The sequence below is a fragment of the Pangasianodon hypophthalmus genome, chromosome 10 (genome assembly GCF_027358585.1).
Source record: "Pangasianodon hypophthalmus isolate fPanHyp1 chromosome 10, fPanHyp1.pri, whole genome shotgun sequence".
Taxonomy (NCBI): Eukaryota; Metazoa; Chordata; class Actinopteri; order Siluriformes; family Pangasiidae; genus Pangasianodon; species Pangasianodon hypophthalmus.
The window spans coordinates 16443357-16465212 of NC_069719.1; the positions used below are offsets into that span (position 1 = coordinate 16443357).

The window sequence follows — 21856 nt, forward strand, 5'->3', positions numbered from 1 at the left end:
ATCTGACTTTGTGCACATGAGTATTGTCATGCTGGAACAGGTTTGGGCCTCTTAGGTCCAGTGAAGGAAAATGCATACTTCTGGTCATATACTGTATGTTTCCTAGTGATTTCCAGTGCATCACAGTATTTCTGTTGTGTAAGTGTAGTCTTTCCTTCTTTCTTTAACAGTAAAAACAAGCATGGCTGTGATACCTGTCGCTGTAAAAAATGCCCTGAACTGCCATGTGACAAATCCTGTCCAGTGGGCTTCCAGCAAGAAGAACAGGGTTGTCTGATTTGCCGGTGCAGAGGTAAGCTTCTGTTTTTACTGCTTGGAGAGTGAAACTAAGCATTAATAATTTTATTTAGTTACTTTAACCACTACACACCAGCAGTTATGGGCTCATACAGTTTAGTCTTTAGCACCTGGTGTGTTACGCATGTACAGTACGCATGCGTCAGTATATACATTAGCAGTGACAATGTCCACTCACATGGTATTCTAAATAATTTAAATTTATAATTTAATCTTTTTCACACCAGTGAAACTAAACATTATTAATGTTAGTTAATTTGATGGTTGAATGATATAAACACCAGCATTCAGTTCACACAAGTACCTAAAATTGGCCACTAAATGTGCAAATGCATTCTAAATGTGCAAAAGATCTTAAGAAGATCTAAAAAAAAAAAAAAAAAAAAAAGCTCTCTAAGGACAGCAAGAGACGTTTTCTGTGTACTGCTCAGTATGAATCTGAGACACTTCTTCTTCGTGTTACACTGTACCATAAATGGCATAAATCCTCAGCACAAAAAAAATGGAGTGTCTGTGCTTAGGGGTGGTATCCAAATCCACTTCTCAGAGATTTATCTAAGCTTACAAGAATTCAATAAAACAGGCATTAAGAGAACCTTGTAATGTCCAGTTCACATTATCCAGAGAATAGCAGTGACCTTATGTATCCTCACGTACTGAGATGTCATTGCTGTATACCTTTGATTGGTGAGACTGCTGCAGTCAGAGCTGTTGCTGAGTGTATTGTACATTACACACACACACACACACACACACACAAAAACTCTTCTTTTTCAAACCCACCTGTTGCTCATAAAGAGCATCTTTCTTTCCAGTCTCTGTACTCTTGTGTGTCTTGAGTTTTCATTTGATGTGCCCCAATAATAGGTTCCTGCACGTGAAATATTCATGAGCAGCCCCAAGCTGCAGTCTGATTAACGAGAAACACAAAATATTTTTTTTCAATTCAATTTTCTTTAAAATTCTAAAAATGCACCTCCGCCTCATATCTCAAAGGCAGAATTTTAATCAAAGTGAGTTCTCTCCATGGTAGTGATTCGGGCTCAGTTGGCTGTTGCCGCTGATTTCATGAAAAGTGTATCTTCTGGCAGATATAGTGAGGTTAGAGTGAGTGCAAGGGACCTGGGGACCAGGGTATAAGAAACTGCACGCTGAATTGTGACCCACAACCACTAGAGTGGGTAGGGAAAGCACCTCACTGATTACGTCAAGTGGCATGAATTTAAATATAAATGCAACTGACAGAAAAGGTGTGTGCTCATGTGTGTGTCTTTGAAGCATGTGAAGGACTTATTGAGATGTGCACTAACTGCTTTTACTGTTACACTTTTATTCCAAGAAAGTTAGATTATGTGCCTCATGAAGTCTGCTGCACACTTGAATCAAACTAATGAGTGACTCTTAATACCTTGGTGGGTTAGCAGGTTTTTTTTGTCTCCTTCTAGACCAGGCTTCTCCTCTTGGTCCCTCTGTTAAGCTGGGCTCTTGTCTCTCTATGGATGGTCGGAGACATGAGAATGGTCAAAGCTGGCACGATGGCTGCAGGGAGTGCTACTGCCACGATGGCCGAGAGATGTGTGCCCTGATCTCCTGCCCTGTGCCTAACTGTGACAACCCGAGCATCCGCGCTAGCCAGTGCTGTCCCTCCTGCCCAGGTTTAAACCTACATTTACTCTCTTTTTATTACCTTGTTATGACAGTATATGATATTTTACTGCTGTAGTGTCTCTCATAATCAAGCTTGTAGGATGTTGACTTTTTTTTTTTTTTGCTAGTGATTACCTTTAAATGGTCTAATAGTCTAAAAAATGCCAGCAAAACAAAAAATTGACCCACAACCTACTGAGTGGCACAGATTGTCGTCTGCAATCAGGTTGAATATAAATGAATGTGAATGTTTCAACAATCAAGTATGGATAATTTATTCAGGTAATACATGCTTTTTACAACAAAACATACAGGCTTAAATAAGCTGACATACCTCAAATATTAAAAATAAAGTAAAAAAATACAATATATATATATGAACTATAGAGTATTAATACCATAGTCATGTTTGACAGTATTGGCTTTACAGGCTACATGGCAACAAAATGTTTTGCTATGCATTAAAGTCTTGATATACAGTTCTTAGGCAGTTTTCCACCCTTTCAGGTTTAAGAAGACTACTAATATTACCCACTGTTCTGAAAAGTCTTTCTGTAAAACACACACACACACACACACACACACACACACACACACACTAGTAAACTTATGAGCACCAAATTAGTGGATTTTCCTCATCATTGATGACTTTTTCCCGCAAGTATGTGTTACGTTCAGCTGCACAATAGATGACAGTGGTGGTCCAATATTTTCTTCTTGCAATTAAATACTGTATCAGCTGTATATGGTTGAAATGACAATACAGCTACTTGACTTAACTTGAATTATAACCATAACAGATCATAATTCAGTAACATAATATAATCAGGGTCACTGATAGTGTAAGATAATATGGAGAGAATTATATTGTTACTATAGTCTATATTGCTGATATAGTCTACCCATAAATCTAAGTACAGTATTCTGCCATAATGTATTATTTTTTCAGTAACTAATTTACACTGCCTATAGATATTTTCCATTTCAACAAGTATTTTTAGTCTGTGACTGGGTGTCTGGAAAAAATTCTGTGAAATGTGCTAAAATATATTGTGTCTTGCCTAGATGAGTCTGGCTCTCACAGGCCAGAGCTGAGTGAGGCGTCTGTGTGTCTCGCTCCGGGTGGAGAGTATTTTGTGGAAGGAGAGACGTGGAACATTGACTCATGTACGCAGTGCACCTGCCACAGCGGCCGCGTGCTGTGCGAGACCGAGGTGTGTCCTCCTCTGCTCTGCCAGAGCCCAATCAGAACACAGGACTCCTGCTGCCCGCACTGCCCAGGTGAGTTTTCCCACAACCCCCACCCTTATCCTGTCCTATCTCATTATTAAAGCTAGCAGGGTTTTATATCAACGTACAGCTTCATGTATTTTTGAGAGGACAGAAATAAGTATTGCATTTTTGAGTGGTCAAACAGTGACACATTATTTTAAGGTGGCTAGCTGCAGTGTTGTCACACAGTAAGCCATGGGCTGAAGAAAAGTTTGTAAAAAAAAAAAAAAAAAAAAAAAAAAATGATGTGTGTGCATAATGCATAAGTGAAGTATTTATGAATACTATGTAGACGAAGTGGTACATGGCAGGCTTACAGATGTTTCAGCACGATGCAGTGTGATAATACAGCAGCTTGCTGGAGAGAAGCTAGAAAATGCAAAACAGATTAATTTCCTCCAGTCTGGCCACTCTGTTCAACATCGTTCCTTGTGTTGAGATAAGGCAGTGCGCTAAAGCTGGAACGGGAGAATAAAGATCCGCAGGATGGCTGATGCCTCACTGAGGGCTCATGAATATTGATGGGCTCGAATCAGACTCATGGAGGCAGGTGGAGCGTGAGAGACATGAGGGAACTGAATGATGAAGGGTCGTGGCTTTGTTTAGGAAACATGTTCACACTCACTTGTGTGATAACAACCTTTACATGTTCTTCTTTAGTGTTATTACACTCATTTAGGTGGCAAGTTGATAGGCAGAGGCAGGCTTACATTCATCAGCATGCCAACATGGGTTGCCTTTAGGGATGTACTATTAATCATATGTTACTTATCAGAAGGGAACTAATTAGCTGATGTTATGTGTTTTTATGTGACTTTAGTGTTAAATCATATGACATTTTTTTGTTTATCTAATTATTAATGTATTTAGAGTGTAATGTAAAAGTATTAATAATCCAGTAAGAAGTGAGGAGTCCTATTTCTATTCAGGGATGCAAACCAATATAGTATTATCATGCACAGTGCAGAGGAGCAGGCTGTTTTTTTTTTCAGTAATATGCAAATAATATTTTGTTCCTAAATTGGCTGAATAATTATGATAAATATTCATGAATTCTCTTTTGAGCAAAACAATTGCGATTATCATTTTGACCATTATCATTTGTCACATTTGTAGATCAAACAATAATTTAGCAAAACACATTTAAGTGGGAAGAGGGAAAGGGATGTTATGTGCTGGTCATTACATGAACATTTGTCCTCACTGGGTGACACAATAAATCTCACACCTGAACTGCTGTGTATTTTTCTTGTCCGTGTCCTGGTGGTTTTCCTAATTGCTCCTCGTAAACCAGTAAATGATCTTTCATAAACATATGATATAAAAATAAGATAGGAACTGTGTGCTTTATTGGGAGATAAGCTCTGTATCTGCAAAGGAGCTGCAAAAGCAGATACAACATGCTTATCAGTAAACAGGAGCTTCTGGAATGAGCACATTTAAAGGCTTTTTAAAGGTCACTCAATATGTGCATCCTTCTGGCTACGGCTCAGTGGGTTCATTGGCTGATCTCCGTATAATTGTGCCATATTTCATATTTGTTTAAAACCAAGTTATTTGTGATTTATGCTTTACACACAGATGATTTACCTAAAGGTCACTGATTTGTGCTTTCATAAACAATACATTTTTTTCTACATCATCTGTTATTGTTTTCCAGACGAGCCGCTCACTCCGCCAGCTCCCAGCAACAACAGCATGCCCAGTTACTGCCGCAACGAGGAGGGGGACATCTTTCTGGCAGCCGAGTCCTGGAAGCCCAACGTTTGCTCCAGTTGTGTGTGTATGGATGGAGTCATCAGCTGTTTCTCAGAGTCCTGCCCTCCGGTCAACTGTGCCCGGCCTGTCCTGCGCAAGGGCCAGTGCTGCCCCTATTGCCTAGGTACTAATCAGATATGCCAAGCTCTGCATGTTACACCAGATTCTTTCATGACTGTTTGTAAGTATTAACAATAGAGCGTAAATAGAGCTGTAGCTGCTTTGCTGTGACGTTGGTTGGCTTCAGGCCGATCATACGTGGGAGTTCATAACATCTGTTTCTTGCTGATAGATGCCACACCAAGAGCTGTGTGCCACTTCAACGGGAAAACATATGTGGATGAAGAGCGCTGGGACATTGACAGCTGCACACACTGCTATTGCTTGCAGGGCCAGACGCTGTGCTCCACAGTCAGTTGCCCTGCCCTCCCCTGCCACCAGCCAGTCACAGTGGAGGGCAGCTGCTGCCCCTTGTGCCCAGGTAAGCTACCTCACATTAAATGCTTTATGATACCAGAGATCATTATGGACAGTCATATGCACTTTACAGACACATGTGTTTCATATGTAGATGCAGTCATCTTAGGCTGGGGTTAGCCCAGTGGTTAAGCTTCTGTGACAGTCAGGTGTAGGTTGTGGGTTCCCTCCCAGCACTGCTAGACTGTTGGGCCTTTGAGTAAAGCCCTTATACCTCAACTTTTCCAGGAAAGCCGTGTTATGGCCATGCAGCGTTGGGATATATGCAAAAAAATGATTGCCCCTGTTGGGGAGAAATAAAGTAAAATCAAATTAAAAGAATACTGTCTTTGAGATCCATTGCACTCCACATATGTGTCAGGTGCAGAGTTTGCTGTGTACTATTGTATTGTCACTGCAAAGCAGTCAAAATGTTGCAAATAGCTCTTAATTCAAATTTGCTGGCGTGTCTAAAACTTCTAAGCATAAGGCAAACAGACGTCTAGCTATCAGCTGGTAGTTTTTGTCACTTAATGTGGCAAGGCGTAGCCTTCACTTAATGTGGCAAGGCGTAGCCTATGTTTACAGGACAAGGACATTTTACTGACACTGAAGAAGACTCAAAAAGACATAAAGGAGAACAGGATTGTTTCCTAAGGCTTAGTCTCGCAAGCCAGTCAGCCGGAGAATCTGAGACTGAGCAACTTAGATTCTGAGACTCTCACAAACTTTTTCCAATCCAGTGACTATATCTCACGCCATTGTTGTCACGATGATGAAAAGTTTGTCTCCCATTCAGGCTGATAAAAACCAGCGCATGTCTGAGGCTGAGACTAAGCCATGACTGACTTGGTGACCTGCAGCTGCAATCTTTCATTTGTCATTCAGACAACTCTCAGTCTTCCTCGTTGTCTCTCTCCCTCTTTCATGAAGAAGTTTTTACTCTAATTTAGTCAGGCTTTAGTGAATGTGGACTTGTTTTGGTGAATAATTTAAAAGCGTTTTAAATATGACTGGACTGGGTCACTGAAACAGAGCTTTTAATGTGTTTGTGACCTTGCTGTTATGCCAGATTTAGAACTCCAAATCTACTTCAAGCCACTTCGTGAAAAGTACTCATTACATCGTTCTGCTCACTATCTCTCTCACTTTCTAATAGTCCATCTGACACATAACTTGTACTTCAATTATACAGCATTATCACATTTTATTGCAGCATGTGCAGAAATATTTCCTTATTATGCAAAAAGAAAGTGCTAAAGAAATTTGTACTTGGGTAGTATGATTTTGAAAACTGGAAATAAAACAATGTGCATTTCCATTACAGAGACTGTCCCCACTAACGTGCCCATAGAGAAGACAGACCAGCATGGAGACAGACTGAAACATCGACCTGCTTGGCCTACGCACAGCGAGAACGACATCATGCCCCAGTTTAGAGGTCAAAGTTCAATACACATTTTTCTCTCATTATGAAGGGATTGTCCTCACACATCCCTTCATTTGTGGCAGTCAGTTAACTGCTACATTTAAAAAAATTTTTTCATTATTTATTTAGCAGACTTCATGTCCAAAGTGCACCTTTATACAAAATAGCTCCACTTGCAAGACAATGGCGGACTGTGAATAACATGCATTAAAAATGCATTAGCTACTATATGTATTATTTGAAGGGCCTCCTTTTTTATTTAAGATGAAAAATAAAAATGATAACCTAGACTATTTAAGATGAAAGTATATTGAAGTGCACTTTGAAGTGCACTCTGATTGCAGCTTTAATAACATCCTTCCCTGAGGCCATACTGAGCGATTAAGTGAATCCTGATTTGCAGATATAGGTTACAAGTTTGAAAGCAACATTAACTTTCAAAAAATAAATATAATCTTTTGTGATAATGTACATTAATAAGCCTATCAGCATACTCTATATGGCCAAAAGTATGTGGACACCTGACCATTAGACCCATATGTGGGCCTTCCCCAAACTGCCACGAACTTGGAAACACATGATTGTCTAGAATGTTGTAGTATGCTGTAGCATTAATATTTCCCCTCACTGGACCTAATGTGCATAGCCTACACCTGTTCTAGTGTGACAATATCCCTGTGCACAAAGCACCATAAAGACATGATGTACCAAGGTCGGTGTGTAAGAACACGAGTGGCCTGCACAGAGCTCTGACCTAAACCCAACTAAACACCTTTGGGATGAACTGGAATTCCCACTGTACTTCCCTCAGTAACACTCTTGTGCTTGAATGGGCAAATCCCCATAGCCACATTAGAAAATCCAGTGGAAAGCCTTCCTAGAAGAGTGGAGGTTATTAAAGCAGCAAAGTGTGTACCAAGTCCATATTAATGCCCATGATTTTGGAATGGAATATGCAAGGACAGATGGTAGCAAGGACGTGATGGTCATATAGTATAGAGCAAAAGAGGTTGACTAAATCTCTGCAGCAATACTGAACAACTAACTCATTCTCCATTTGTTAAATAAATATTTATTTTTTAGCAATTCTATTCATATAGGTATACTTTATTATTAACTTGGTTTTGAATGTGTGATTAGTTAAATAGTTGTAATAAATAAAAGACTTTTTATAATCACTACAAACCAGTAGGGTAGCATAAAAAAAACAACTTTCTTGGGGTAAAATATGTTCTGTTTTCAAAATTTAAAAGTTGCTTGCTTCCATCCTGTAATGTACATTCATTTCAAACATTACTGGGTATGATTAGAGTATATTTGTGTCTATCTTTAAACATGCTAATTTTTGTGTGCTTTTAGCAGGCGACTTTGGCAGCCTGCAGATGCCATATCTGGACGGGAAGACACCGATGCCCAGTGAGGATGCCAGCCTTCACTGGGCCTGGGTAGCACTGCCGATCCTCATGATGGTGCTCACAATTGCCACCCTGCTGTTAGTAAACCAGAGGAAGCAGTGGATGCATGTGCCTTGCTACCACACACCCTCTAAGGTAGAAGTGCAAGAATAAAGTACTAGTAGGCATAGGGGTGGACAAATCATAAATCTATTAGCTAGCCCACTGGGCAAGTGACTGAGATCTCCAGTGTGGTGTCCAATCTCATGTAATACTTCCCCAGAAACTCAATTAACTAGGCTAAAATACAGCAGCTCACATAATTTAACTCAGAAGGTATGACAGACTAATTGTGTGCACAGAGACTACTTGAATCCCTGGGATTTCCGTAATCTTTCCCCAAAATCTTTTTTTTCCTCGTAATCTGTATTTTGCTCAGCTTGGTTACTGTTTCCACATTCTGAAGTGTACTCCTGATTCTGGAAAGATTACCCAGTGCAGCAGGTGGCAAGATTCGGAAAATGAGTAATGCACAGCAAAATATTTATGTACTACTGTGTGCTACTGAGAAGATAGTGTGTATGAGCAAGTCGGAGCATGCTACTTTTTATCAATATCAAATTAAATGTTTTCTTTACAAAAGTCAATAGGGAGTAGAGTTAGGTTCTGACTCTGTCTCTTGGAAATGTGAAATAAAAAACACTGGTGATTATTATACCAACAGCATAGTGAACCTGCCTATGCAGAACCAACCTAGTGAACTGCCTGCTGGGTAACTGTGAATGAAAAGCTGTTATGTCTGCTTGTTCTGGGTGCCTGGTGAACGATTTGTCCACCATTTGTCATATAGTTCCCCTATAGGCATATCTGTTCATTATTTAACTGTTCAATTTAGGAAATGGTTGTAAACAGGATGCTTGAGTGTGCTTGTGAGAAAACTGACTGTTTTTGTGTCTGTTTGTGTTCTTGTTATAGCCCACATGTCTGAATAACCAGCTGGTGTACGTTGACTGCCAAAAAGGGACGAAGGTGCAGGTGGACAGCTCCCAGCGCATGCTGCGCATCGCCGACCCTGACTCACGCTACAGTGGATATTACAGCATGCAGAAACATAACAACCTGGAGGCAGACAACTTCTACCAGACTGCGTGAGCGAGAGCGGCCTGCGATGAGTGAGAGAGATTTAGAGAGAGACAGAGGGACTGGGGTCAGCCGCCAAACCTAGAGAGCACATTAACAGAGAACTATAATTAAAAAGCTATTATCATGGCTAAGAAAATCCAGTGATGGACAGTGCAACCAAGCAGAGCAAAGAGAACAGAGTTGAGACCCTGGTAAAACACAATAATCATAATACCCACATTAATCGAATGCCACTCCAAAACGCACGCAGATGACTAAAGGTCTCATCAGGACGTGATCATGTTGCCAAGTCAGTCACTGCAGGAGTGTATTTATTTGAATGGGAGGTGCTGAATGCATTTCCTTGGATATTTTTGTGTATGTTATAGTGAGAGTGTGTGTATGTGTGTGTCTGTGGTTGGAGGTTAATGAGTTCGAACATGCATATTTGGGATTAGGGCAGACTGGGGTGTTTTCAAAAGTGATATTTTTTGTGCATTCCTGTTTTTTTACACAGTAAAAAAGCTATTTGAAAAGTTTTTTGAAGAAAAAAAGAGAGAGACTCAAATCAAGTGCGTGGTGTGAATGTTGAACCAAAGCCTCTCTGGGAGGGATGAGTCTCCGTGGTAGAGAAGATACTGGACTATGTGGAAAAACGTGAGAAGAGAAAGAGAAACGAACAAGGTGAAAAAGAGTGAGAGAGCAGACCGCTAGGACATTTCCCTCTTCTTACAATGACAGGGCTCAACTCCTTTTAGCCCCTTTAAAAGAGGAATGGAGGACAACTGAGAAAGCAGCTCAGTGGAAATTAGATGTTCCTGCTTAGGTGGATTGGTGTTGGTCTCTCTGCGTACAATTATAAGCTTTTTTCCCCTTTCACATTACAGTCTTTTTTTAATTTTATTCAAGCAAATAGACGCTTTCTCACACTCCCAGCAACAATACACATTGTGAGAAAGGGAGAATAAAGGGTTGTTACATGGGATAAATATAAGAGGTAGTTATACTGGTTTGATGAGTCTATGCTACAAGTGCTGCTTTTTTTACAGGTTGAGCTGTAGTATCAATCACATCCCTGGGAAACATGCAAGGAAACACAGACAATACGATGAAAAGACTTTCGCTAGAGGACTTTTGTTTGAGGCCAAAAATGCTCTTTAATCAATTTCCCTAATTTCTACAGATTATGAAACAGCTTCCTTCTCTGGAAGCTTTGAAATGCTGTTGAAGCACCTTTTGTTAATCCTTGCTTGAAAAAAAAAAAAAACTCTGCTTCCAAATTGGCTTCAAAATCCTACACACCTTATAGGAACGTTTTATGTACATATTAACACTATAATGAATAGACATGAGATATTGTGTGAGTATATATGTGTGTGTATGTTTGTGTTAGCATGTATGTACGTGTGTGCACACAAACGCACATGCATGCGCACATTGACTCTGCTTCACCTGTAAAGTTCTCTGTTTCATTTTTCTTACTGAATGTATTTATGACTGAGTTTAAAAAAGAGAGATTTCTATCTACAGAAATCTGATCACGACAGGCATTCCATTGCCTAGCTTGTATGATAGTAAGTCGAAAGACAGACCCACAGAGGAAAAAAGTCAGAAAGAAAAAGACAAACATCTCATTCTATTTGTTGTTTCCTATTTTATTGTTTTGTTTTCCAGTGGCTGTTCTCTCTTCCTTCCTCTGTTTTGTTTTATTTTGTTTTTTGTCTTTTGTTTTGTTTTGTTTTTGTTTGGGTCCTCAGCTGAACCAATTCAATACTGTTTTAAACAGGCCCTCATTGATTTGCCCATCTTAAATAGCCGGGGAACAAAAGGTTACATAAGTAATGGTGGTCCTATGAGTAAATGCAGGACTGCCAGGGTGTACTTGCTTACTTGCTGAGGTGCTGATAATACTCTTATTGATGATTCTTGATTGATTCTTTATTGGCGATAGGCTCAACAGCAAAATCTGTCAAAGGTGTATAGTGAGCACCGTTTTTTTCCAAAAGTGGCACTTGTCACCTCTTGACCTGCTTTTGAATATGCGTATGTAGTTACTTCCATCACCCAGTGTGTTAACCTGTCTCGAGCAGATAGACTGATAGGATTATTAATATGCTGTGGTGCCGATGCACATTTCTGCTGGTTTCAGCCACATTGTGACATGCTTGTGACAACTCCGGTCCCCAGCACAGTTACTTTTCTGACCAATAATGCATGCAATTCAATGACTGATCCGGCCATAGTGATGGCCAGTAAGAAAGCTGAAAGCACTATATCTGCATCCGCTAGTTCTAGGCAGCTGAGCAAACAAGCCTTCTGCCTGTTTCTGTTCTTGCTGCAACAACACAGCAAAGGAACTTACCTTTTCATTCTAGAGGCATCAGCAGCTGTGTTTGTTTTTCATTTTCTGTAAAGGTAAAGAATGAACTTCATGTATTGCTATTGGCATGATTTTGCTGTTAGGCTTTGTCAATGCTTGTGGAATATGCTTTAATTCCAAACAGTTAGGGTACTGATTGCCCTTAATTCCAATACTTTCAGGGTCTTGCAGAACAAACTGCCATGGTATGACAGCAATGGTTGACTTTTTCGTATACTAAAAATTCAAGAACTAGAATTACAGTTACCCAAGTTGTATCCTTTGATGGTGCAAATTTAACAATAACAAGTCCACTTTAGGTCATCCAGACGAGAATGAGAAAGATGACATGCATGACATAGCACGACATTGCTTTTTTGGCTACGCAGGTCACAGTCACAAGGTGCTGACTTTCCTGTTGGTACTTGGCAAGTAAACAAGCACATGGAAGCTCCACTAGTTCTGAAGGAAACAGCCCTGGCAGTCTGGAATGTAAGGAAGTAGAACGTTATATTTGATCAACAGTCTTTAAATGGGCTATTATGGTAGCCAGATAATCCATCTATACATGACAATCTGCATAATCGTAGTAGTTTACTCCGCTATTACTTGGCAAGCTATTATGACTATACACAGTTTGGAGCAAAGTGACTATGTAAATCGCTTAAACAGCACTGTGCTCCCTGCCAAGGACAAGTGTCTTTTAATTAAAAGATATACTTCTTGTTATTCCCTCCAGCCCTTGTGCTACAAGTGGACACTCACATACCACTCCTGATGTAGGTAAGTGCAAGTCAACAAGGGCATGTTGAAAACAGTTTTGGACTGCAGGTTATGTCTCTTTGCTTTTTTCCTTGCCCTCTGTTTTGATCTGACAGTGTGAGTTGTTGGTTTGCGGCTCCATTGTTTTCTCAGTCACGGGCCCCTGCAGGCGTCAGAACTACTGGAACCTCGGCACACAAGTTGAATCCCAAACAAGGCCCCTTGTTAGGCACTAGACAGGGTGCAAAGCCAATGGTTCACACCCTAGGCAGTCAGGCTATCATGAGTTGGGGGCCAGTCAGGATTGAACCATAAGATGTTGAAAATAGGGGGAGGGGCCGGGCTCTAGGGCTAGTACTTGTTGGTTGTGTCTAAAATATCTTGTCTGATAATGTTTGTAGAACTATACTTTTGGCACTTTTATATAGTTTAATGAGTAACCTCTGGGTTTTCCTTTTTTTTTTTCCTAACAAATGCTTTTCATAGAAAAAGTTGCCCTTTTGTGTTCTGAAAACTTTGCGAGACCCTGTGCAGTACAGCCATGAGCTGTTTATAATATACACTAGCTTTCAAATTTTATGGACGCATGTGGTCATATTTGTACAGGTGGCATAATGGCGTACTGTGATGGGAAACTGAGCGAAGTAAATGGGAATATTTACTCTTTATCTTCTGAGAGTACACAGAGAGAGGGCTATAAACCTGTTTCCCTCTGGTGAAATCACACAGCTTCTCTCCAAATTGTAAACACTGCAGCTTATTGAACGTTCTGACTCTCAGTCACGGCAAGTGAAGAGACTTGAGATAAACAAGCAGTGGAACAGAGAGACGTAAACAATTGTTTTGTGGACCAAAAACCACAGAGCTGAATTCCAACCTGATATGACAATTTTCAGTGAGATGTATTAAAAATTGATGAATGCATTAGACTCAATATGCAACTCAGTTTCAAGTTTAAAATTAACACTGCCTGTTACAAAGCAACATTTACTATTAAGTGCTCCTGAACAGGTTTTGGTTACACCACTACTGCCTATCTTTTCAAATTGGACTGTTTTAGTGCAGACATACTGAGCCTTGTCTAATGACTGAGGAGAACCATTGACTGATTCCTCTTCCAACAGTTCTGCCTGTTCAAAGGGTCTCGCAGGGGCTTTTATTTTATTTAAATTTTTTTCAGTGCATCCTTCAAGTATTGTTGTAAATACTTGAGTGTCACTCGCCAAAACAAAATAAAAAAAAGACAAAAAAGGTTGGAAAGAGGTAAAAAATTTAAAAGATTTAATTTATTGTTTTAAATACCTTAGTAATTTATTTTCAAGCAGAACAATTGAGCATATAGGAATTTGAATCAAAGACACAGCTGAAATCGTGCGACAGTTTTGGTGTTGTCTTGGTCTCTCAAAGAAGGTTTTAAGAATGGTTAGATTTAACGATATGGGACACAATTTATCCTCCACTCTTAGGCTGTTTTCCCCCTCTCCCCATTTTATTCTTTTCCTGGAACACTGCTCTTTCCATTTGGGAACAGCAGGCAGGCCTGGTCCTGTGTTCCACTAAGTAAGCTGAATAAATTTGGAGACATTTCTCTCCTGATCTCTTCCTTCCTACTCAGTCTGTCCACAGAAAACACACACACAGCCTTTTTAACTTTGTATACTACTGGTGTTGTATGCTCATGTAAAAAAAAAAAAGTAAGAATTGTCGATATTGGTAATGATATTGCAGATTTCTAAAGAGGGTAGATGAAGATTTGACTCAGAATTCCTGTAGCACAGCAGATCTTTTCAATTTCTTGTATTATTTTGTTTGTTTCTTCGCAGCACAAATAAATACTTTTTAAATAGTTGATGCCTTTTGTGCTGATTTCGGGAAACAGGTGTGTTTGTCATCCTCTTGTCATTCTTGCTTGCATATTTTTTGTTTTCTTGATGTGTTGTTGCTCACAGCAGTTCAAGGTCCCATAATCAAAAGTACAGAAAAACATTTTTGTTATGTTAGCTGTGTGACAATGAATAATTCAAAAATTGAAAAGAAGAATTTTTCTTGCCATTATGGCACGGCAAGCCGAATGAATTCTGCTGGCATTCAATTCTTTAGTCATGGAGACAAGAAAAACAGTGGTGGAAATGCATGCATAATTTATAATGTATTAAAAATCCTGAGTACAAGGGAAACCGAAGTCTATGTATGTAACGGTGGTCCTGTGACTGAGCCAACAACCAGTATGTGCAGGTGTCAAGGGACTCTTTTCATACCTGACTTTCAAACAAAAAGCTTCCACCTGTAAGATCAAAAGCTCCATCTGGCTTGTCACTTCCTGTTGGGACTGCTCACACAACAATCAGTTGTGCACAGACCCTAGCGTTGCAGGGGCTCTAGGGTGACTCGCACACATTTTCTGAACATCCTGGGTGCTAAAGCTCACCCAAAAGGAAGGACTTTGAACTGATAAAACTCCACTTACATGGAAGCAGAGGAATTGGCTGTGCTCCTCAGCAGTTGGAATGTCAGTATGCACTTCCTTCTGATATACAACCAAGTCATGTTTGTTCACCACTTGTATCACATATGGTATGCGTAGCATATGGATTGGCAGTCATTTTAAGGAGGTATTTAGATTCCTGTCATTGGTACATTGAGGAGGAGCTATCAGCACTCCTCACCGAAGTGGGCCTGAAGTTCAGAGAATGAGATGCAGCCCTTGATAGCACATCAGGGCAAGGTGGCTATAGTCACCCTTGAGCTCTGTACTTCATTGTGCAGTTGCATTCCCACAACAACTCTTGCATTTGACCCATGCCATCTGCCAGCTCCTCTAGTAATGGCACTGTCTCTTCCTCCTCCAATGGGCTGATCAGCTGAGTCTTCTACCAGTTTCTGTTACTGCCACCAAATTGCAATGAAGGAGCTTACCTTCTATTTCCCAGCAGGCATTGAAGCCATATCTGCTACGTGCTTCACTCCTTGCTCCACCAGCACAGTGCCAAAGGTGATGAAGAGCCAGTCAGACGTCACTAACAGCATTATGCTGCAGAGAGGACAAGGTTCTCCAAGTGCCTGTCACAGATGTTCAGGTCACAAACAATTTGATCATGTCAATCATCCACCTCCATCAGAGAACAAACAGCTCGCAACCCTGAAATACACCAAAGGCTGGGAATGTATACAAAGTTACATGAATTCATATGTTTATTGATTTGTTAAGAAAATACGTGGAAATTCAAATGGGCCACATGTTTTGTTCAGCAGCAGTCAGTTGTGAAGAGATTAGTAATTATATAAATATTGAAATTACAACACACTCTATCTGATGGTGCAGGATTTAACAATAGCAGTAACAGGATTAGCAAGGATTAGACTACTGTACTTAACATCTTTGAATCCACTTCTACAGCTCCTCAATAAAACAAGAATAGGAAAAATCATGAGTGTGGCTTTGGATTCCCACGTGGAGTCATGGTCATGAGAACCAGGAAACAAGCAAACAGGAATAATCCACTAGTTCCAAAGGAAATCATCCTTTTAGGAAAAAAAATAAAATTTCTACTTGCTTCCTGGAGTTCTGGAACAAAAGCAAGTAGAACTTTTAGTTGTTTCTTGGTACATAGCAAGACTGGTCAATCTCCCTACTATTTTCAGGCTGGTAATGTCCAGCCTTCTGATAAATACCCAACATAACCACAGAGGGGAGACAGAGCTATGAAGTTTTTTTTGCCCAAATTTGTACACAAATGGTATAATCAAAGAATGAAATCAGGATTTGTAAAAATGTTAAATAAGACTTACAGTTGAAATGAAAGGTCTACACACCCCTGTTGAAATAGCAGGTTTTAAAATAAAAAAAGAAGATAAATCATGTCAGATCATTTTCCACCTTTAATGGAAAATTTCCACCAACTAAATTCAAGTGAAAAACAGATTTTCAAAAGAAAAAGGTTTTAGGGGGAAAAAAGAAAAAGCAGCTTACAACTCACAATATTTTGGGGCATGTGGTGTGACTGTGCTCAGAATTAACCAATCACAAGAACAGTAGTTCACCCAAAATTGACAAAAGGACAAGACGGAAACTTATCAGGGAGGCTGGCAAGAGCCCTACAGTATGGATATAAGATGTAATGTACGCTATATGAAAAGTACATGGACATCTGACCTTCACACAGATATGTGAGCCTTCCCCAAACTGTTGCCACAAAGTTGGAAGCAGAAATGTCTGGAATGTCTTTGTATGTAGTAGCATTACAATTTCTCTTTACTGGAACTAAACACCCTAGCCTAAACCTGTTCCAGCATGACAGTGCCCCTCTGCACATATTAAGGTCCATAAAGACATGATTTACCAAGGGTAATATGGAAGAACATGAGTGGCCTGCACAGAGCCCTGAGCTCAACCCCATTTATCACCAAGCCCAACATCAGTGCCTGACTGCACTAATGCTCTTGTGGCCGAATGGGCAAATCCCAACAGCCATGCTCCAAAATCTAGTGGAAATGCTTCCCAGGAGAAGGGTGGTTATTATAACAGCAAAGGGGGACTAGATCTGGAGCAGGATGTTCAAAAAGCACATATGAATGTGATGGTCAAGTGTCCACAAACTTTTGGCCATATAGTATATATAAATAGTACTTTCTGTAAGTCTGTGACCTTTCACACTTGCGTCATTTATTGCTTAATTTACTTTCAGTATAAGGAAGAGAATGTTGGTGGCTTTTTGTGGAACCAAATTTTTTTATCATGTGTGATGCATATAGGTCTCATCCATGTTATTAATGACACAATTGATTCAATTTAATGCTATATGACATTCAGCAGTGTGCTGATCCATAGACAAGTACATTGCCTTGTAATTGAGGTGCACAGTTATAATAGAGGAGGTCTATCATAGGTCTATCATAGTTCAGCACTGATCGTACAGATGTGCAGTGTTCTGTTGTCTCTGTGTGCAGGTGTTTCAGGGTTAGTTAGATTTGTTTTCTCGCTCCATTTCTCCTTGTCACACAGCACTACTGTTGAAAAATAGGGCCTCATACACAAAATAATGGGCCAAAATAATACACTCTCTAGTTATATGTCACATTGCACTGTCCTTACCATTCCAAACTATAGTGTTGATATAATTTTATATCTTATTAATTTGCAAGGGGAAATGCCCATTGCTCATTAAACTGCTCATTAAATGTGGATAGATGCCCAAATCAATGGGATAAAAAAATATTTTTCGATGAATACTACCCAGGTGTGCAAGCCTGAGCAACTAAATGTCTTAGAAATCTTCAGAATTTTAGAATCAGCTAAAAACACTTCATACAATATTTCTCCATATGTGCCCATTCCTGATTTACTTCTATGGTGAATTACAATAACCCTGAGTGTGAGTGTTCATATTTGCATGTATACTTGTTAAACAGATGTAGATTTTTGGAATACAAGGATCCTATCATTGACCCTTTTGACCATTTTCAATTCCCTAATTGACTAAGCATGCCAGAACTGTCCGTCATCTTAATCCTCTTACTTACTCCTTAATGCTGGCTCCAGCACAGATCTTCCATGTCAATGTAAAAAGTGGCTCAGCTCTGACAAAAGAGTAAGAACGAGCCAAAGGCCCCATACTTCCTTCTTGTAGAAGCATATTTGTTCCACTACATCCGTGACATTACATTACATCTTATTCAGTTATCCAACCTTTAAATCTTTAATCATAACATTTTATTATTAATAATTACTAGCCTGCAAGGGCTACAGAGGGAAGCTGAAGTTGCTATTGTCATGGGTGGTTTTTGATGCATGGTATCTAGAGCTAGAAGAGACACTGTGGCACTGAATTATTTATCTGCGTTGCTTTTGCTATAAAATAACCTCAACTACTGTACATGCTCGAGAATTGGGTATGTGGCAAGAAAACTAGAATATCTAGGCTACCCTGATCTGAGCTTTCAGTGCAAGACATTTCCATTCACATGTCTCATTACAACAGTGGAATGGGTGTCTTTAAAATGTTGTTTTTTTCCCCATTATGCTGGAATGATTAGGCTTTACTTTTCACACACACATGTGCATACACACAAACAAGTGATCTGCCCTCACTCCTCCGTGGTGTTTGGTTCCTCAGCTGACCTTCTTGCCTGGTGCCTCATACTCCAAATCCCTGTCAGCTGACCCTTCCCACTGAGAATGACTCAGAGAATTTCCACCACACTTCTTAATCACACATACTCTTACATGCTCCAGGAGAATTCAGACTATTCACGTGATCACAGGCAGCCGGTCAGCAGGCCTCGCTGAGCTGCTACGTTCTGGTCTCAGACACACAGCAGCACTCGAGCTTGTTGTCTGGATCCCAGCCCTAATGAAAAGCTCCTGAAAGGACTTCACCCCTCACTTCTTCACCACAATACAAGTATAGAGGGGATTCAAGTGGAAACAGTGAAATCACTGCAATTTACACTGCACAAAAGGGCAATTAATGTCTGAACCTAGCTATAGAGTTCAATCTTGGAATTTGGAAATAGAATAACAAAGAGGCAGTGTTGGGGTTGTTTGCTCAATTCCATAAGTGCACATCAACAACTGATATGTGCAATGGGTTTCAGGGCAGTGAAGATTCAAGAGGGTAAAGTGTTCCATCAGACTCCAGCCCTGTTAGACTGAGGCACAATGATTGCTATACTATATATACATGGGGGAATATGGTTCAAGGATGCCCCAGACTGCAAGGACTTTAGAAAGTAAGCACTTTGACAACCAACACTGGAGTATTGTCTAGAGGGATTTATCAATTATGCTTTCCTCACTATCCTCAACAATTAGAGCCATGTTAAAATGGACTCCTATACATTTTGTCCATTTTTAGACTTTATAAAACATGCCCAAAGTTATACAAATGCTATATTGCTTAGCATTAACATGCTTAAGCTAATAATGTTTCATTGATTACATGTGACAGTCCACTTTTAAGAAAAAGGGGGATAATCAAGGTTCTTTGGACAATAAGGTTTCTTAGCTCCCTGAAATGGAAACACACTCTTGTAGCATTCTACATAGAACCTTTAAGACTTAGGTTTAAATTTTGTTCAAAGATTGTATAAATGTGATTTGGTTATTGTAAACATGCCACCAAAGGTCATAATTTTGTTTAATCCCTTAAACCCCCAGGAACCCTTGTTTATTTTCCTCACTCTTGAAACTACATTGTTTAGTTTATCAGTCATCAGTTACAATCACGCAATACATGTCAGCTTGTGTTCTGGAGGACATTTGGAGAATGCAAAATCCAGGTATTCATGAATATTCGTATTATTTTCACATAACTATTTTCTGGCAACAACCTAGTCAGCTAAAGGTGGCTAGATTTATACTGTATAATGTATATTTTCCTCCTCAGATAGCAAACAGTATAGTCAATGTTTTAGATTTAACAAGCAAATATGTCTGTATGTTGATTATTCTAAAGCAAATACTTAGCAAAGAATATACAGCATAACTCATTTAAAGATAAGAAGTGCTATTTTGATTACTTCTGATGCTGTGAGCAGCCATGTTGACTTGTAAACAGGGAAGAAATTCATAATTGAGAAGATTACCACAAGTTGACTAATAAGTTGACTAACAAGTTGACTTTTCTTTTACTGTAGTCCCCAGTTGGAGGTTGGGAATTACAAGTTGTCACATTGAGTCAAACATAACATAACATTTTGCCTAGAATTGGTCAATAATAGGAATATTTATTGAGAATTGTGAAGAAAGACAAGTCATCTGAGCTTTGGTCTCGAGTTTGGCGATCTCCTGTGGCTGATTAACACATGATTTTCTGTGAGAGAGAGCAAGAGCGCGAGAGAGGGAGGGATTTCCACTCAACTCAGTTGAACATATGAATGAATACAATAATTGGCCATGTAGTTAACCTACACTGATCACAGGCAAAATAGTATTGATCTATTAAGCAAGCTTATTGTATAATCTATACATGAACTCAGACATAAATGTTCTAGAGTTCTAGATTTAGTTTGCAGATTGAACCAGGTCAGCTTGATATATACAGTCAGGTCCAGAAGTATTTGGACAATGACAGAGTTTTTATGATTTTGCCTTTATACACCACCACAATGGATTTGAAATAAAACAATCAAGAATTGATCGAAGTGTAGACTTTCAGCTTTATTTTAAGAGGTTCCACAAAAATATGGCATTTACCATTTAGGAATTACAGCCATTTTCAACAAAGTATCTCCATTTTCAGGGGCTCAAAGGTATTTGGACAAAGTGACATCATTGTAAATATAACCATAATTTTAATACTTGGATGAAAATCCTATGCAGTCAATGACTGCCTGAAGTCTGGAGCCCATGTTCTCAAAACTCAGATTCTGAGTTTCCTCCCTGGAGATGCTTTGCCAGGCCTTCACTGCAGCTAGCTTCAGTTGCTGCTTGTTTGTGGGTCTTTCTGCCTTCAGTCTTGTCTTCAGTAAGTGAAAAGCATGCTCTATTGGGTTGAGATCAGGTGACTGACTTGGCCATTGAAGAATATTCCATTTCTTTGCCTTCAGAAATTCTTGAGCTGCTTTCGCAATATGTTTAGGGTCATTTTCCACCTGCACTGTGAAGCGGAGTCCTATCAGTTTTGTAGCATTTGGCTGAATGTGAGCAGAGAGTATAGCCCTATACACCTCAGAATTCATCTTGCCACTTCTGTCAGCAGTCACATCATCAATAAACACCAGTGAGCCCGTTCCATTGGCAGCCATACATGCCCATGCCATAACACTGCCTCCACCATGTTTGACACATGATGTGGTATACTTTGGATCATGAGCTGTTCCTTTCTTTCGCCCTACTTATCTCTTCCCATCATTCTGGTACAAGTTAATCTTGGTTTCATCAGTCCAAAGAATCTTATTCCAGAACATGGGAGGCTTTTTTTTTAGATGTTTTCTGGCAAAGTCTAATCTGGCTTTCCTGTTCTTGAATGGTACCAGTGGTTTGCACGTTGTTGTAAACCCTCTGTATTTACATTCATGAAATCGTCTCTTGATTGGGGATTTTGACAATGATATGCCTACTTTCTCCAGAGTATTCTTGACTTCTGTTGATGTTGTGTAGAGGTTTTTCTTCACCAACAAAAGGATTCTGCGATCGTCCTCTGCTGACTAGGCATGCCTTGATTCTTAAATAGGTACTTAAGCTTTAACGTTATTTGAAGGCAGCAACAAATCTGCATAATAGAAAAACTGAATATTTCAAATAAATAGAAACATTTGCACTAATTAAATCTGACCTTATTTAAAAATATTGTCAAGTAAAGCCTTATTGCAAAAATATAATCTCAAACAAAAGAGCAATGGGTCTGGTTAATCCTTCCT

The 21856-nt window shown here is 39.6% G+C and overlaps 1 protein-coding gene across 2 annotated transcripts in view; it reads left to right on the plus strand.

Moving 5' to 3' along the window:
- The window catches only part of crim1 (cysteine rich transmembrane BMP regulator 1 (chordin-like)), a 78782-nt gene extending 64440 nt beyond the window's left edge, over window positions 1–14342 (plus strand). Inside the window, exons 10-17 of one of the 2 annotated variants that reach the window (XM_026933861.3) lie at window positions 171–292; window positions 1743–1952; window positions 3010–3225; window positions 4877–5098; window positions 5267–5455; window positions 6758–6871; window positions 8219–8409; window positions 9229–14342. In XM_026933861.3, the coding sequence (XP_026789662.1) occupies window positions 171–292; window positions 1743–1952; window positions 3010–3225; window positions 4877–5098; window positions 5267–5455; window positions 6758–6871; window positions 8219–8409; window positions 9229–9405 (1441 nt within the window). In that variant the 3' untranslated portion in view covers window positions 9406–14342. The remainder of the gene's footprint in view (window positions 1–170; window positions 293–1742; window positions 1953–3009; window positions 3226–4876; window positions 5099–5266; window positions 5456–6757; window positions 6872–8218; window positions 8410–9228) is intronic. The other variant, XM_026933862.3, reaches the window with a different exon arrangement.
- The last annotated feature ends 7514 nt before the right edge of the window (window positions 14343–21856 follow it).